The sequence below is a fragment of the Adiantum capillus-veneris genome, chromosome 11 (assembly GCF_014529385.1).
Source record: "Adiantum capillus-veneris isolate H3 chromosome 11, ASM1452938v2, whole genome shotgun sequence".
Taxonomy (NCBI): Eukaryota; Viridiplantae; Streptophyta; class Polypodiopsida; order Polypodiales; family Pteridaceae; genus Adiantum; species Adiantum capillus-veneris.
The window spans coordinates 7,986,064-8,003,586 of record NC_140941.1 but is presented as its reverse complement, the minus strand read 5'-3'; the positions used below and the strand labels follow the sequence as shown (position 1 = coordinate 8,003,586).

The 17,523-nt window shown below is 41.9% G+C and overlaps 1 protein-coding gene across 4 annotated transcripts; it reads right to left on the bottom strand.

Annotated features, from left to right (window-relative positions):
* Window positions 1-14,812: 14,812 nt before the first annotated feature.
* On the bottom strand, window positions 14,813-17,171 carry LOC147446857 (uncharacterized). Of its 4 annotated transcripts, none has more exons than XM_086522811.1 (5): window positions 16,898-17,171; window positions 16,215-16,268; window positions 16,023-16,093; window positions 15,766-15,799; window positions 14,813-15,301 (listed from the first exon to the last, which is right to left on the bottom strand). In XM_086522811.1, the coding sequence occupies exons 2-5, from the start codon at window positions 16,263-16,265 to the stop codon at window positions 15,035-15,037; spliced, it is 423 nt and encodes a 140-aa protein (XP_086378937.1). In that variant the 5' UTR covers window positions 16,266-16,268; window positions 16,898-17,171; the 3' UTR covers window positions 14,813-15,034. The 4 variants fall into 4 exon arrangements, with proteins under 4 accessions (XP_086378937.1, XP_086378938.1, XP_086378939.1 ...); XM_086522812.1 differs by lacking the exon at window positions 16,898-17,171 and adding an exon at window positions 16,713-16,814; XM_086522813.1 differs by lacking the exon at window positions 16,898-17,171 and adding an exon at window positions 16,705-16,797.
* Between the last annotated feature and the right edge of the window lie 352 nt (window positions 17,172-17,523).

The window sequence follows — 17,523 nt, the reverse complement described above, 5'->3', positions numbered from 1 at the left end:
TCCAATGAAAATACATTTGTGTGATTTTGGCTCTAACTTCTTTTGAAGTTGTTTAGGCATGTGAGCATAAGCTTCACAAGCAAAAACACGTAATGGGCATAGTGGGGCTTACGTTTAGACCATAGTTCTTTTCAAATCTCGTAATTCAATGGCGTACTAGGCGAACCATTTATAATGTGCACTGCGGTCAAGACGGCTTCTGCCCAAAAGCCTTGTGTGAGATTTGTCCTAGAAAGCATGGCTGTGACTCTTTCCTGAATCATACGATTCATGCACTCAGCAACTCCATTATGAGCTGGTGTGTATGGTGCAGTACACTGCCTTTTAATCCCCCTTCTAGCACAGAAATTGTCAAACTCCTTGGAGACATACTCTCCACCGTTGTCAGTCCACAACCTCTTGAGTTTCTTGCCAGACTGATTCTCAACGAGTGCTACAAATTTTTGGAACACAGGAAGAACTTGATCCTTATGTTTCAAAGGATATGCCCACACCTTTTGAGTAGATTCATCTATGAAAGTCACAAAATAGCGATCCCCCTAGAGATTTGGTTGACATAGGACCACAAACATCACTATGCACTAAATCTAGAGGTTCAGCTCGCTTTTGACCCAATGGTAAGTGCACGGACCTAGTCTATTTTCCATAGATACAGTGCTCACAAATAGGAAAGTCAACATAAGACAAGACAGGTAAGTAGCCAAAACGAGTCAGAGTTCTCATTCCTTTTTGGCTAATATGACCTAGCCGGAAATGCCACAACGCAGTAGACGGCAGCTCGGCTATAGATATGTAATCATGAACAACATCTAACACATGCATAGAATACAAGGTACCATGCTTCTGACCTCTTAGTACAACAAGATTACCTTTGCGTACTATCCATGAACCAGTGCCAAATGTGGTGTTGTAGCCCAAATCATCAAGCTGACCAGAAATCAAGCTTTTTGTCAACTTGGGCACACGCATAATTGTACCATAGGTTGTCCTCTAGTCACTGATTATCCCCATATTTTTTGTTTTTCATTACGATCGTTTTTTACCTACTTTTTGTATTTTTAAAGTTTTTCTACCGATAATTAGTAAAATTAAAAATAAAATAGCAAATTAAACCTAGAAAATCCCCCAAAAAATCATAATAATCACTGCAAAACACTATATACACTCACATGCAATTTTTATGGTCGGATTTCTCCATTTTACCAATATTTTGCTCGAAAAATGGCTATTTTTACCTATATACACACACCTAGGGACTTGATTTGGCGTTTGGCCCCATATACTTGTAGATTCATGTTGTATAAGGGCATATGTACTTGGGTTAGTCCAGAAAATTTGGCAATCAAACGACAACCCTCTAAAATAGTCGAAAAACATGCCCTTTTTTGCGCTTTTTACCATTGGGTCCGCATTTATGCCTCTCCCCCTTCTAGCCGGAGTCCTCCTGGACGACAAGGTATTGCCTCGGTGTATGTGCCACGCATGAGTTAAAAATTGTGCTAATGCTCGGCCGTGTAATGTGGCCCTATATGATGCATACTTGGTCAATGCATGGAAAAATCAATGATGTGCAAGAGGAGGTAATAAGCAAAATGCTTATTGGCATTCGACGTCGAGGTTTCCTGTTTGTTGTTGATTTGGTTGGTGGATTTTCTTTGCAAGTAAAATTTGTAACTCTACCGCTCTCTGTTTGATCGTCTTTCTTGCAAAAGTCGCTTGGTTTGCCACTACTGTCAAAATGGCCATGGTTGTCTCCTTGCAGAGAATTGTCGTGGCGGAATTGGCCATAGTATTTTTCTGTTTGGCTTTCCATTTGTAGCTTTGTTTTGGAGGCTTTTGTAGGTTTATTGCTACTTCCGCGGTTGTCATTGTTGTGTTGCTAATTGGCACCCACATTGATCGGTTGGCCGGTTTCATATGTCTGCATGCCGATGTTGCTTATACTGAAGGGAGTTCCTGTTGCTTTGGTTTCGAAATCCAAATGCGAGTCGCATTTAAGTTGTTACTGAGCATTCTCTTTGGGATCCATATCTGTTTTATTCCCTTGGTTTTTGGTTGAACTGTGTCCTTCTGTTGACTTCTTCTATTGTATTGTGGTTTTGCTGCCATGTCACCTCTATCCTTTCGCTCCCATACTTGTTTGTCGCGTGTTGCAAACCTTGATCATGGAACTGGGGTCTGTGTTGTTTTATGTTTGTAGTGAACATGGTTGGCAGTTCCCTGTTTTTTCTCCATGGCTATCGTGTTGTTCTTTAGTGGCACCTATCCTTTTGGTTCTTTATCCAGTGATTGTGTTGCTGCCAGCTGGTTCTTCCGGGGTTGCTGAGCAAAGGCTACCACCTGTTGTTCTTGTGCATGCTGAATTTTGATTGCATCCGCATTCCAATCTATCTGCACATTATACTCTTTTTGCCAAGGTTATCCCAACAACATGCGGTGTTGTGTGCTTTCATCCTCAACCACATAAAACTTGTGTGGGTAAATATATTGATGTACTTGTACATGCAATATAATCCAGCCCAATGTTTTTAGCGAATGTGATGTACTACTTTCCAGCACTTGTGGAGTAGGATGTAGTTGACCTTTGGGCTTGCAAATATAGGGTAAAACCTACCTTTTGAACACACTGGTCAACTCAAAATTTCAAAATTTCCACCAAATCACCCTGTAGACATCCTACACGTAGGATGTCTCCTGGCTTAAAATTTATTTTTTTCGAGATAGAAATGCTCCTTATGCTCTGCAGCTCTCTCAGAAACACTCACAGAATTTTTTGAACTTCTCTGCAGCTTCCAAACACTCTTTTCCTTCTTTTACAACCTTGTGATGAACCTAACAGCAAGTATAACATGCATGAAGTCTTCCAGATCATAAATCATGATGTCCTACTTACCCTACTCCTACTTGTCATGTGAGATGGTGATATTGGTGTCTTGGTTGCTTCCTGGCCTCTCCGGACTCTCAAGCTCTCCTTTCACCGCTTCTACCACTCCAACTCCTATACTCTACACCACAACTCAATTAATGCCTAAAAACTATCTAATTCTACCTAAGTCGAAGGATCTAGGCCAGACACTCGCTCCTTAGACTCCTCCTAAGACCTAGAGAGTCCTCCACCCTCTTATCCTATCTAAATGTAAAACGAAACTCTGGCAAGCCAGAGAATCCCTATCCTCAAGACTAGTCTCGGTCACCTACCTAGGGTTTTCATCCCCGGCAGCGGCGCCAATGTTGGCGGATACACCGCAACGGACGTCAGCACAACGAGAACTCACCTAACAAGATTTGTCAGCTAAGGACGAAGCTCGACCCGCAGGCGCGTGGAAGCAAGCATAGGGTGTCAATTTACACTCGACCCACTCTCGACTACTTCCTACAGAGGTCTCTACCCAATGTCTAAGCTACATGTAGCCTTCAGGAGTGCATAAGAAGAGATTTCCTACAACGGTTTCAAGAGCCAAATACCCATCAAACGTCCTCAAAACGCCACATAACTTGAATGAAACCCTATTAACACCAATAGGTCGCTCTCCCTAAGATCCATGAACCAAAATCCCAACCATAAACACCTGGTGCAAAATCACGTAGGATGTCTGGTCGAAATTTGCACGTCGTCATTTTCAAAAACTAAAGTGCTTAATGTGTAGCTCTACTCAATGCGAATGCGTGGATATGTTGAAATGCGAAAACGGATAACTTATGCTCATCGAATCACCGGATGTAGCTCCTGGATCGAGTTCGCAGAACCAGACCGTACACCCGCAATGTAGGTATTGGCGCGTAGCTCTTGTCGGGGCAACACGTTGCACTTCTCTGCACTCGATTCCTACCACCGGTGCGCGCGTAGCGTCAGGATGAAACTCTCACTCTCTCTCGTACATAGTACGCTCACTCACACAGACAAAACTTTTTTTTTTTAATGACAAAGGTTTTTTCATTAAGGTCAAAAGTGGTATAAATACCTTACAATCTCAAACCCTAATGTTCCAATTTAACTATCTACTCAATCTAAATGTCAAAAATGGGATACAATCTGGAAGCTTCTGCAAGCCCCACTATTTACAAAGATGAAATGTCGGTTTTTCTCAATTAAAGAATAATTACAAAAAATAATATTTCGCCAAGCAATCATTCTCCGTAGGGTGTGTCCAGCTGCTAACTGTACATGTCCGCTTGTGGGTGAGTTTGTAGAGGCATTTGCAGGGAGGAAAATATACTCAATGGGGGACCTCTACTCTGGGCATGATCAATTTCAGCTTGCAATAGAAAGCAAAGACTTGACAACCATGAGGCCACCTTTAGGTTTGGTAAGAATGTGCACCTTGCCGCAGGGAGCAACCAGCTCAGTTACACATATGATGAATGGGATGAATAAGTTCTTACGTGACTTTATTTCTCAAATCACAATGCCTTTCATTGATGATTTGCCTTTCAAACATACACTAGCATCATTGAGGTTAGAAGGTTTCTGGGAGCATGTGTCTTTTATGTTATTTGGATTCCACATTATGCACATGTAGCTGATCCTCTTTCTCAATTGCTTAGAAAGAATCAAAAGTTTAAATGGACAGAAGCATATGTAAAAGTCATGAAAAAGCTAAAGGATTTGCTCCAGTCAACACCAACTTTGAGAAAGGTAGACTATGAGTGTCAAAGGCTAGTAGTTGTAACAGTAGACACCAGTCCGACAGGAATTGGATGGGCAATAGGGCAAGATGATGAAGAAGGACATAGGTATGTGGTGAGATTTGAAGCAAAGGTACTAAGTGCTCGCCAAAGAAACTATCCACAGATAAACAGAGAGTTATGGGGTATGGTTATATAGCTTTGAAAAATGAAAAAGAGTACCTAATTGATGCATGTGCGGTTGTAGAAATAGATTGTCTACCACTTCTTGGGACGATTACAAACTGCTCAATGCCAGACATTGCTATATTGCGGTGGATTGACTACATTAAGTCTTTAAATCCCGAGTTTAAGCACATTGTAGGTAAAGAAAATACAATGGTAGATATACTATCAAGGGCAAGGTATGAAGATGAGTCACAAATGATTGACAAGGGAGATGATGTAGGCACAAAGTTCTATTCTATCTCTCGTGTCAAAGGTAACAATGTCTGTATGACCAATCCACTTGAATTGTTCTTGAAAGAGCTTTATGAAGGTGATTGGCTTCTACTATTTCTACCTCTACTCCTACCTCCATCTCTCTTGTGTTCTATTGTTTCTCTTGAAGGAACTCAAGAAACAACGCTCTATCACCAACCTTTACTTGTGCACAAGGTACATCTCTCCCCGCTACAGGTACATCTCTCCCCGAAGTATCCTTATTGTCTACGGGCAAGAATAGGGCTTGGGAGGGAAACTTCTCCTCTTTAGTTCCCTCATATCTACATTTTTCACATACTAGAGTTATCCTAGATGAATAATCCACGTGATGTGAATTTTTATCGCTTCCACTTTGTGCAATCCATTACAAGAATTTCCAGTTTGTTTTCAAAGAGCCTCCAATGTGGGACACCTTTCTTGGTCTGCCCTTATTACAAGGTATGTTTAATAAGGCACAAATTCCTATTCTATCTCTCATGTCAAAGGTAACAATGTATGTATGACTAATCCACTTGAATTGTTCTTGAAAGAGCTTTATGAAGGTGAACACTGAATGGCTTCTTATTGAAAGCTACTTGAGGACTCTAACAAAACATGATGATTGGTTTGAACAAGAATTCAGGAGGATATGCTAGAAAGCATATGGGTACTTTTTGAGGGATGGTTACTTGTGGAAGCATCCTAAACAAAAGGGTGCCACACCATAAATGGTTTTATGTAAAAAAGAGACTCAAGTAAAGCTCATACAAGAGTTTCATGAGAGTCTATGGGCTAGACACAGAGGAGTGTGGGCAACCTTCTCCAAGTTGAAAGAAAAATAATGGTGGAAGGGTATGTATAATGATGTATCTCAATTTGTAGAGTCGTGTGTGTCAAATGTATTCAAATGTTTGACATCATGATGGATTGCACCCTACATATCCACTAGTTATGCACTATAAATGGGTTGTGGATCTAATCATAATTCCTTTAGGACTCTCGCAAATGAGATACTTAGTTCTTGCATGAGAGGACTTAACTAACCAGGTTGAAGGGTGAGCATTAAGAGCTAAAACCACAGAGCTGTGTGCAAATTCCTTCTTGATGAGGTGATTTGTTATTATGGTTGTGCGGGAAAGATCACTGCAAACAGAGGTGAACTGGATGTCGAGGAAGCAAGGGAGTTTTTTTCTAGATTGTGAATCAAGCTTTCTCTTAATACAACTTAAAACCCTAAAGGCAATGGAAAGAGTGAAAGAGGGCATCCTCCTATCATCAAAGCTTTGGCCAAGGCTTGCAAAAAGAAAGAGTTGGTGAGTGGCCAAAACTGTTGGCATATTCTTTATGGACTGATTGTACAACACATAGCTCAGTAACTCACTATATGCATGCAGAGCTGATGTATGGTCAAAAGCCAATGATGCCAATTGAAGATACAATTCCCACATGGAATGTACTACCTTGGCAAGAGGGGCTTAGTAGGGAAGTTCTACTTGCATTGCACATAAGGCAACTAGAGAGAAGACCTGAAGACATTGAGGCTACAAAAGAACGATTAGAAAATGGAAGGTTGAAAAAAAAGAACTACTTTGATAAGCGACATCGGCTCAGGAGTAAAGCAATTGACAAAGATGATTGGGTTTTAGTGTATGATAGTAGCCTTAATAACCAGCACACAGGCATGCGTAAGTTCTCAAAAAGATGGTTTGGACCGTATGTTGTAAAGCATGTGCATGAAAATGCTACTTATAGCTTGTCTGAACTAGATGGTACAGAAGTAAAGGTTCCCATTGTAGGAAAAAGGATCAAAGTGTTTAAGAGAAGAGGAGACAGTGATCAAGAAGATGTTGAGAAGGAGGAAGAGCAAGACACACATGAAGATCAAAGTGAAGATGAAGCTTTGGAAGCTATCAATGAAGATGAAATCATGGAAGATCTACAAGGGAATTGAAACTGCAAAAAAAATCATATGTGGCACATACCAGAGGATGTACCGGTTTGGAGGGGATGGATGTCGTGCTATGACACATGTATAGTGGGAACGAATGCTACAAGATCTATCTTGAAACTTTTTAAATGCATATGTATATTTTTTACAATGTACATATGCATATTTAAGGATAATAAAAAACTTTCTATCTCATTCTATTATTTATCTCAAGGGTAACATATTCTTACTTTACCGTTAGAAAGTACTATGGAAAAAAGAGTCAATAGCTCCGCCTCTTTAACTTGGGAGAAAAAGCATTAGTTATTTCTTTCTACTATCTCATTATCATCTCACACGCTAGCTAGATCTTGTATCTAGGGTAACTTTCAATATATATATTCTCTATATATTTTTTATATATTTCTTTTTAATAGCTACTAGGAAGGAATCCTAGTGGGACACTAGCCTGCATGATTTTCAAATGTGCACTCATTTTAATGCATTATTAAGAGGATACTTACAAACCTTTTTCAAGGAGAAATGGCATGCTTTCATATTTCATGAGGTGTCCATTGGAAGCAAGTGTATATCTAAGATAAGGGGACCATAAGAACACTTTTGCTGCCAGAAAGATACCCTATTTTGGTGAATTTTTTACACAAAGTTCCAACCCAACTTGGAAAAAGTATATAAAATGGGAGTCCTAGCTCATGAGCTTAATTTTTTGGTCCTATTTTTATTTCTTTCTTTGGAGCCACAGTTGACCCCAATCTGCCCACATCATGCAGTGACAACTCATTTCAAACTATCACAGTTTCTGTTCACATTGGCTCTTCTCTTTCTTGTGTAACCCTTGGGGGTTCCCTTTACCTATAAAAGGGGACCTCTTCTTCCTTGAAAACCATTCAAGGGAGAGTGAGAGGATTTATGCCAGATTAGCCTTTAGCCCTACACTTGCCTTTGAGGAAGACTAACTAAACTTGAAATCATCCTTGTAAACATAAACTCTAGTCAATCAAGGCAGCGGTCTTCTATCTCTTGCCATATTCTTGTCAGATTAGCCTTTAGCCCTACACTTGCCTTTGAGGAAGACTAGCTAAACTTGAAAGCATCCTTGTAAACATAAACTCTAGTCAATCAAGGCAGCGGTCTTCTATCTCTTGCCATATTCATCAAATTGGCAAATACTCTCGAAGGGGTTGATAAGTAAGGTGTTTTTTCTGTGTTATTTTGTTGACTTTTTGTTTTTCATCTCCAAGCTCAACTTATATCTCCATGTCTTCTACTACTTCTACCTCTACTTCTATCTCCATCTCTCTTGTGTCCTAATTGTTTCTCTTGAAGGAATTCAAGCAACAATGCTCTATCACCAACCTTCTTGTGAAGAAATACTTGTGCACAAGGTACATCTCTCCCCACTACAGGTACATCTCTCCCCGAAGTATCCTTATTGTCTACGGGCAAGAATAGGAATTGGGAGGGAAACTTCTCTTCTCTTCACTTCCCTCATATCTACATTTTACACATACTAGAGTTATCCTAGATGAATAATCCACGTGATGTGAATTTTTACCGCTTTCACTTTGCGCGATCTATTACAATTAATGTATGGATTAGCCGTAAAATACACTTTCAACAACGTATAGTGTTTCTCTTTGGCCCAAAAAGGCTCAATGAAATACTTCTTTCACTTGATCCCATCATACTATCTCTTATAGACTATAACTTTTCTTTTGACATAAGCGTAGTTATCTTGGTATGAACCAAGAGGATTTGTACACACAATTAATGTCAATCACTAAACAAAACATATATATTATGGTAAGAACAAAAATACAATTCCAAAGAATAATTTGTAGCATGTATGGTCGGCAAAGATTGAACGTCATTTATTATCTTATAGCCTCCCTCTAGCATACACACTGTCCAGCTGTGCCGGTGGCCTTGCCCATAGGACCCGTGTCCTTACAACTTGTATTCCATCTTTGAAAATTATTTGCTACTACGCTTGGTGCTTTGATGTTCTTTGACCACCTCCATGACGTATACACCAGGTCCTCTTCCTCTTCCTCTTCTGTTGGAGAGGACCTGTTCAGAATCATTTCTACCTAATGTAGATGACTCTTCCTCAAGTTTCTTTTCTTCCATAGTAAAAAAGGACACAAAATTTGTAAATGCAAGAATATTCTTTCAAAGATGGATATGAGTCTTAAATTGCTTGTATTCTACACCCAAGCCTTGCAGACATGCTTCCACCTTATCATCATAATCAAATATAATACCAATTAACGCAAGGATATTACATATGTTCTTTATCATCATTAGCTAGTAGTTGTTGATAGACATGCCTTTCTTTAGCATTATATTAAATGAGTAGTCACATCCTTTGATAGTAAGGTGTTCCAAGCCTCCTTAGGGGTGTGGACATCTTGTATGTTTCCAATCATAGAGTCTTGTACACTCATAGAAAGCCAATACATGACCTTCTGAGCTCCGTGGTTCCAATCTTAAACTCCTTTATCTATACAACAGTTGGACCTTGCTATGCTAACGCTAGTGTTATCTCATGCTCTCTATTAATATAATCCCAATAACCTTTACCCATAACAAAATTGTTCATTCTAAACTTCCAAGCATGGAAGTTGTTCTTGTCCCGCTTCTAATCTGGTTAAGTCCATCATTGTTGGACAACATGTTTTCAATACTTTACCAAGTCTTTTAGCAGCCCGCTATAATAGTCAATTACCATATGTAACCACACTATGTGTACATATAGTTCTTTCGCAATACTAAACAATATCTACAAAAATTGTAGCCAAAAAAGAACTTTCTGTCAACACCAAAAGGTAGATTTACACAATCCCGAACCTTAGTGTTTCTACATGTGAATGCACTCTAGCTCTAAAATAGGAACTTAAAAGTGCATGAAATGGAAATTGGACTGCACAATTTCAATCCATAGGACTTTCCATTCCAAATAACTATACAAATCCGAGACACACAATCTTCGGAAAGAAGCACCTGGATCGAAAATTGCTTGACAATGGCTCTCAAGAATCTTGAAAGTGCTTCTTTTTTTGCTCCAAGGAGGGCTCGAATACCATGTTAAGAGATAAAGAAGAAGAGAGCTTGAGCTCTTGCAAGCCCATGCACGCACACACATGCACATACACACACATGGAACACAATTGTTGATCTTTTGTATAATGCCACTTACCTAATTGCCAAGAATGGTTTCTTTTTTCGATACTCTCTCACAAACAATCTCACCATTAACTGCGCTCACCTATGTGAATATCTTGGGCAACATAGATATAAATGTAGGCAAATAACTCAATTTTTTCATAAGTGCTAGTCATCTAGGATGCTTTTGATTGCACTAAGAAAAAGGCCAGTTTCTCTCTCTCTCTCTCTCTCTCTCTCTCTCTCACACACACACACACAAATGAAAACATGATATTTTAAGCAAAAACCACAAGGAACCCTACATATGAAAAAACAGGAATATTATTTGTTAGCATACACAAACACACTTTATTCCTAGCATGCTAGTAGGTTGTACTCATTCCAAAAAACAAAAAGAGTGAATCGGCAAGGCTACTGCATCAGTTCTAAAAAGAATAAAAAAAAGTGGAGGGGAGCAAGAAGCTGAGGTGGGGACGAAGCAGCAGGAGGCTGAGGAAGGGACGAAGCTGGGTAGGCACAAAGTTTGTCAGTTTTTATTTCTATTTACGAATCAACAAAACTTGCACCGTTGTGTGTTGGCTCACATGGTTAGGCATCGAGTCCTGTGAGATCAGAACGTTGAGGGCTTTGGTTCGATTCTCGTCGCACCATTGCGTGTTGGCGCACATGGTTAGGCATCGAGTCTTGTGAGATCAGAATGCTGAGGGCTTTGGTTCGATTCCTTCTCGTGCGCTTTTGCAGGGTGTGAGGTCTTCAGAGGGTAGATTTGCCTCACCTTTAAGTGCCATGGGGTCCCAAAGCATGGGATCAATAACTCTTATGCAAAATCAAAGGCGCACGCAAATCTTAGCCGCTGACGGGTAAAAACTAAACTCGGGATCCCGAGTTTAGTTTTTTATGTCGAGATCCCGAGTTTACCTTCAAATAGATATGAAATCACATCTATTTCAACGAGGCACACGTGGGTATGTTGGTCAAGGCGTGTGCCCCCCAAGCTGATGACGAGGGTTCAAAACCTGGCTGGGAAAGCGAGGCGTCCCGAGATTAAGCTGACCTCCCGAGATTAGTTTTTCGAAATCTAAACTCGGGACCCCGAGTTTAGATTTTAATCGATCAACGATCCAGATCGATCGCCATCCCGCCTTTCAATTGGGGCCATTGATCCCATGCTTTGGGACCCCGTGGCACTTAAAGGGGAGGGTAGATTTGCGTGCGGAGATACACATTGTGAAAAAGAAATTGGGAGCAGAATCCAAGGAGATTCTCTCTCTCTCTCTCTCTCTCCCTCCACAAGTAAATGAGGGAAGAATGTACACATGTGCGTAGATATTGCATGTTGTGTGTGTGTGTGTGTGTGTGTGTGTGTTTGTGTTTTGGCACTATCAGCAAAACAGATTTGCATGTCCCTCCGCGCTTGCAGGTAGATTTGTTGATGGTGATATGGTATCTGGGAGCCGCAAGCCGAAGGAAGGTAGCGTGACTTCTATAGGTTGAGTGTTGCCGCAACCAGCAAAGAGCTCTCTCTCTCTCTCTCTCTCTCTCTCGTAGAGATACGCAGACTGAAGCCTGGCAGCATGGCTTTTGTGGGTTGCCTCAGCTTATAGTGTGAGTAGTGTGAAGCCGAAAAGAGGAGGGGGGAGAGAGAGAGAGAGAGAGAGCGCTCTGAATCTCAATATTCTCTCTCTCTCTCTCTCTCTCAAAAAAAAAAAAAAAAAGATATGTCTGTCGATTTCCTATTTCGTTCTCTCCACGAGTAAATGAGGGAAGAAGCTACACCTGTGCGTATATTGTATGCTTTGTGTGTGTGTGTGTGTGTGTGTGTGTGTGTGTGTGTGTGTGTGTGTGTGTTGGCGCTATCATGCCCCTCCATGTATGCATGTAGATTTGTTGATTTGTTGATGGTATGTGCGAGCCGCAAGCCGAAGGAAGGCAGCGTGACTTCTATAGGTTGAGTGTTGCCTCAACCTCCATGTCGACATTCAAATGGTTAATGGCAACGTTTGCATGAGAGGAGAACCTTCAAATGGTTAATGGCAACGTTTGCATGAGAGGAGAACATTCAAATGGTTAATGGCAACGTTTGCTCAAAATGGTTGATGGCGACCTTTGCAAGAGAGGAGAACCTCCACGTCAGCATTCAAATGGTTAATGGCAACGTTTGCATGAGTCAAAACGTCCACATAGTGCAGTGATCACCTGAGCCACTGCAGTCCCCTCCTTCCGAATTGACGGTAGGAAAGGTCATTGGCTGACCTTTCCCTGCAATCCACGCTTCCCATGGCTCCTGGCATCCACCGATCAAAGCCTCCACGTAGTGTAGTGATCACCTGAGCCACTGTGGCCCCCTCCTCCCAACAATTGATGGTCAGGAAAGATCATTGGCTGACCTTTCCCTGCAATCCACACTCCCCGTGGCTCTCGACATCCGCCGGTTCGCCATGAGTCGCTTGGATTCCAGGGAAAGGTTAGCCAAGGACCTTTCCATACACCTTCAAAATGTACAAGCAATGGTTTGGTTTAGAATTTCAAGTTTGTTCTCAAAGAGCCTCCAATGTGGAACACCTTTCTTGGGCTGCCCTTATTACAAGGTATGTTTAACATGGGTAGGGCCAGGGTGGACCGTCTCGTGCATGCTCAACCAACTCACTTGGCAGCCTCTCACATTTTTGACATTAATGTGAGCAACTGGGGTTGCAGTTTTTTGTGTGATGGCAGGTCTCAGCCAATTTGCTCAGCAAGTTCGTGGGCGCAACACAGTCATTGATGAGAATCCTAATATTCTGCAGCGCACCCTGTATGCGGCACCTTAATTGGCATCTTTGGTGCCCTTGCTCACTCATGACATATTAGAAGCCTTGGAGCATCTCGACAATCTGCAGGATCAATTCCTTCCCTGTTGTGTGGTTAATTAGTGCAATACGCAGCCGGCGCACTCCCTATACTCTTCCAGGATTGGACACAATTGATGACTCTGAATGATTGGATGAGTCGGGCTTCGCTAGCTAATAGCCTTATACATCCTCCATGGGCTCACTGTTCACATACACGCGCTTTTGACATTTTTAACAATTAAAGAAGGTGATGACAACCAGGATTCCAGATTTATGATGGCATTTATTTATCTCGAATGACCTTGCAGAGAGATTTGTTGCAGAGACGATGGGCAATGAATTGTTGTGTATGGGTGTGGGGTTCCTAGATAATGCTGCGAGTTGCTAGAGTCTAGACGATAAGATTTGCTTTTGCTATTTTGAGACTTGCAAAATTTCAAGTGCTTAAATGCATCAGTCCATCCACATTTGTCTCTAGATCCCATCGATCTGTCAATAAGAAACTTGCTGTGTCGAGTATTCTCCCACTTACTAGTTTGGACTCTTGCTGGTTGTGTGCTTTGAAACAAGTAATGTGTTCTTTTTGTTGCTATATGATAGTGTGTCCGAAGCTCTTTGAGTATGAGATTTCACCTGATTTGCTCCTCCTTTGGCAAAAGCCTTACACATCTCATCGCCACTTCTTGTGCATTTGCACCTATGTTCTAATGCCCTAAATAAATAGTCTTAAAACAGCTCAAGATGTTCACATGCAATCCAATTTGAAAAAGAAAAATAATTAATGACAACTCACAACTACAGCATCTCATGCAACATAGGCCAGGTTCACATCCCGCGGCGGCAAAAAATTGCAGCGCACCTATAGCCAATCCTTGGTCGCCAACTAGGAAAGCCTATTATTCACATCAGGCGGAAGGAAGCAACGCACGGCACTACCAACGCATGGCTCCTGTACATACTATCTTCATTCTATTACTGCCCAAGGCGGCAAGAGTTCCACTCATACGAGACATGTTATCGATGTAAAAGACAATCCTGCAAGAATAGCAGGGGCAAAGAGCTCTTCCATAATGAGCTGAAAAATTGCACAATGATTATTTCCACAAGACAGAATTGCTAAATTTGAGAAAGCACTTAGGTCACATGCTTCAATGGATCATTTTAATCTCTCCCTCCAAAAAACTCCCATTGTGTCAATATGAGTTTAAGCACATAATACAACAAACAATAAAGAAGTAGCAATTCTAAGCACATGCTAGAATAAAGAAGTAGCAATTGTAGCATGTGCCAATCAAAACAAACAGAGAGCAAGCTTAGTAAAGTTAAGAGAGCTCAATACTTTCCGTGATATGAAGTTGCAATAAAGTTGATTACTTTACCCTATCTAGTCTAGGGATTAGGACTCTTCTAGAACATTCATTAACTTTTACACCTTTCTCTTGATTTGGACACCTAACGTAGAAGTAACTTGGCTAAAAATCTCCATTGCACTTGAAAAGACCAGAGATTTTCTAAGCAAGAACTTTGAAAGGAACCCTTATCCTCCATAGGCCACCACCACCACCACCACCACCACCACCATAAATGACGCTTCCTTCCCCCTAACAAGGTAGAGGTAGAGGCCATTTATTTCATCCTCCATACAATTCCAATACTTGCATGGATTAACTTTGTATAGCACACCCACATATACATGCACATCAAAGCAAAGACCAACCAAAATGAAGGACAACCTCCAAATATTAATAACACTAAATGACATTGGCACGCGGAGTAATGACATTGGAAGATTGGCCCATATATTTTTAGTACACAACAAAATGGTAACACACAATTAACTTCATCCCACATCTTACTGTGAGGATAGCGGTGCCCCGAACGTTTGCTAGGCCATAACTTACAAGAAAGAAACTAGACAATTGAACCCATGCCATTAGTTTGTAGGCATTGCAATTCACGTCCAAATCCAAAGAAGTGGCCTTAGCATTTTCAAGGCATTTCACTTTCTTCGCTTGGGAGGAGGTTGTGACTCATCATCATCACCGTCATCATCCTCCCCATCATCTGCATACTCCTCATCATTCTCTTCCTCATATGGTTCACTATCTCCCTCCCTGGCATCTTCCTCCCCTTCTCCATCTCCTTCCTCCTCCTCACTAGAGTAGTCATTGCCATCTTGAGGCTCAGTGGCACCCTCTTCATCTACACCATCGAGAACAATACCTTTTTGCTTGTTGGGAGTGGGTACCTTCTTCAGTGGCTCCTCCTACACCAAGAATGGCTCCATATAAGTCACAAAGAAACGTAAAGTGCATGTGCAAGAGCCTTATCTCCATTTTCACAAGCATTTTTATCATATAGCAACTTCAAGAATGCTGACACATCATGTAAGTCTACTTATAATATAATTTTGATTGCAGAATGGACGGGCACGCCGTCCACTACATGTGTGAACGCACGCACACGCACACGCACACATACACACTCACATCCACATGTTGCCTTCAAGGGACTCTAAAATTCTTGGCCGTGGTTTGGTGTGGGTGGAAAACTGGTTTCTTTCTTTGAACCAAAAAAAAAATAAAAATCACACACATGCTTCACCAAAGACAAAGCACACGTCCCTTTTAAATGTGCAAAAACGTAAAAAAAGCCACGTCAACCGGTTGACAAGCACGCGTCATCCCGGCAGAAAACGTGACAAAACAGCGTCAGCGATAACTAACCCACCTTTTCTGCAACAGGCTCGCAGCCGTTCACATCCCTACCAAACCAAAGAACAAGGCCAGAAAAAATGAGTTAAATATGGGAAAAGCACTTGAAATTGGACGGAAAATGAAAAGCTTTTGTGCAGGAAAAAGCAGATCTGGTAATATTTGGAGATTTTTTCTGCCTCAGGAGAACAGAAAAAACGGTCCTTCTACTTTTGGAGGGGTTTAAACCAAAAAAAAAAAATTGAGGGGTGGCAGAAATTGGCAAGAACTCACCCAGCATGGCACAGATCCGCAGGTGCCTGCTTCAAGTCTTCCTTCCCTCTGAGCTCTCCCAAGGGCTCTGCCTGCACAGCGCAACGCCAACGCTTTTTCACTCCAAATCTAACAAATTTAGCGCATTTCCAAAAAAGGACTGACAGGTATAAGCTGTAGCAAAGTAAAAAAGCGGTGAACTTGAAAATTTACCTCCTCTTTCTTCAGATTTCCGTTAGCCGGCTCCTGAACTTCAGTCGCCATTCCCTGTTAGGCCACCAAAAACAAATTAGACAGAGAGCATTCCCACCAGGGCCAAAATTAAAAACCCCTCCCACGTGTTTTGCATCCTGGCGTAGGGTAAACTGCTAAATTTGGCCAGTCCCCCTTGCAAATTGCCCTGGGGCAGCAGGCCTCTCATACAATTGAGTTCCTAAAGGGCCCTAAAGCCCAGAATTGAGGGCCGAGGGCCTTGGAAACAGGGAAAAAGCTACAATGTCTGCCAAACTGTCCGCAGAGGCCAAATTGGTCGCTAAAAAGGAGGCAAAACAGGCCACAGCTGCACTTTCAGCTGCATACAAGGGTACCCCAGGCCCTGTCATGCACATAGCAAGCCAGCCATGGCAGGACAAAGCCCAAAAAGGCTTCAATTTGGCTACGACTAACCTTTCAGAGGTTCAACTTCCAAAACGACCCACCCTACCTCCTCACCAGAGAATGCTGGCTACAAGCAAGCAGGGGCGACCTTCGTCTTCTAGAAAGGCCACACCCCAACCACCAGAAAAGCAACTGAAAAAGCAGGGCAGGAAGGAGGCGGGCGCTCTCACAAGAGACAAAGGAGAGGTGGAGAGAGAGAGAGAGAGAGAGAGAGAGAGAGAGAGAGGGCTTTGGCTTACCTCTCTAGAAAACAACCCTCGTCTACCAAGAAAGGAAATGCGCAGGGGAGGCGAGATAAAAAGAGCAGGAGAGACCGAGTGAAGCAGTTAGGTCGAGTACAGGGCAAGAAACAAAAGGCTCTCTCTCGCTCTCTCTCTCTCTCTCTCAGCCAACGACGAAGACGATGATGAGTGTGATGACTAAATAAAAGCTCTTTCTTGTGTCAAGTTGTGTGGCTTGCGAAATGATGGGAGTTGGGGGACTTCTAGAGTTGAAATGTTGGAAAGTGGGCTGTTTGAGAGAGAGAGAGAGAGAGGAAACGAGAGCTTGCTTATATCTCGTCGACTAGTATCCACAGTGGCAATCTGGGGGGGGGGGGGGGGGAGAGAGGGAGAGGGAGAGAGAGAGAGAGAGAGAGAGAATCAAGAGCCACGTGAGCGCCATAGGCAGAAGCAAGAAACTCTCCTCTTAACACATTCTCTCCTCTCTCTAGAATAGTAGTCTACTGCTCGGTTTATTGGAAGATGATTGAAAACTACTATATAGCCCAGGGAAAAATAAAAATTCCAAAGAGTAATATTAAAAAAAAAAAGAGGAAGGAAGGAAGAGAAAGAGAGAGAGACAGAGAGAGCGAGGTGCCATGCTG

What these genes read in the sequence shown, in the direction of transcription:
- LOC147446857 (XM_086522811.1), bottom strand. Translation starts at nt 16,265, where the DNA reads ATGGCGACTGAAGTTCAGGAGCCGGCTAACGGAAATCTGAAGAAAGAG. An exon ending in GCGGATCTGTGCCATGCTGG is followed by an intron (nt 15,800 to 16,022) that starts GTGAGTTCTTGC and finishes TTGGTTTGGTAG; the next exon opens with GGATGTGAACGGCTGCGAGC. An exon ending in GCGAGCCTGTTGCAGAAAAG is followed by an intron (nt 15,302 to 15,765) that starts GTGGGTTAGTTA and finishes TTCTTGGTGTAG; the next exon opens with GAGGAGCCACTGAAGAAGGT.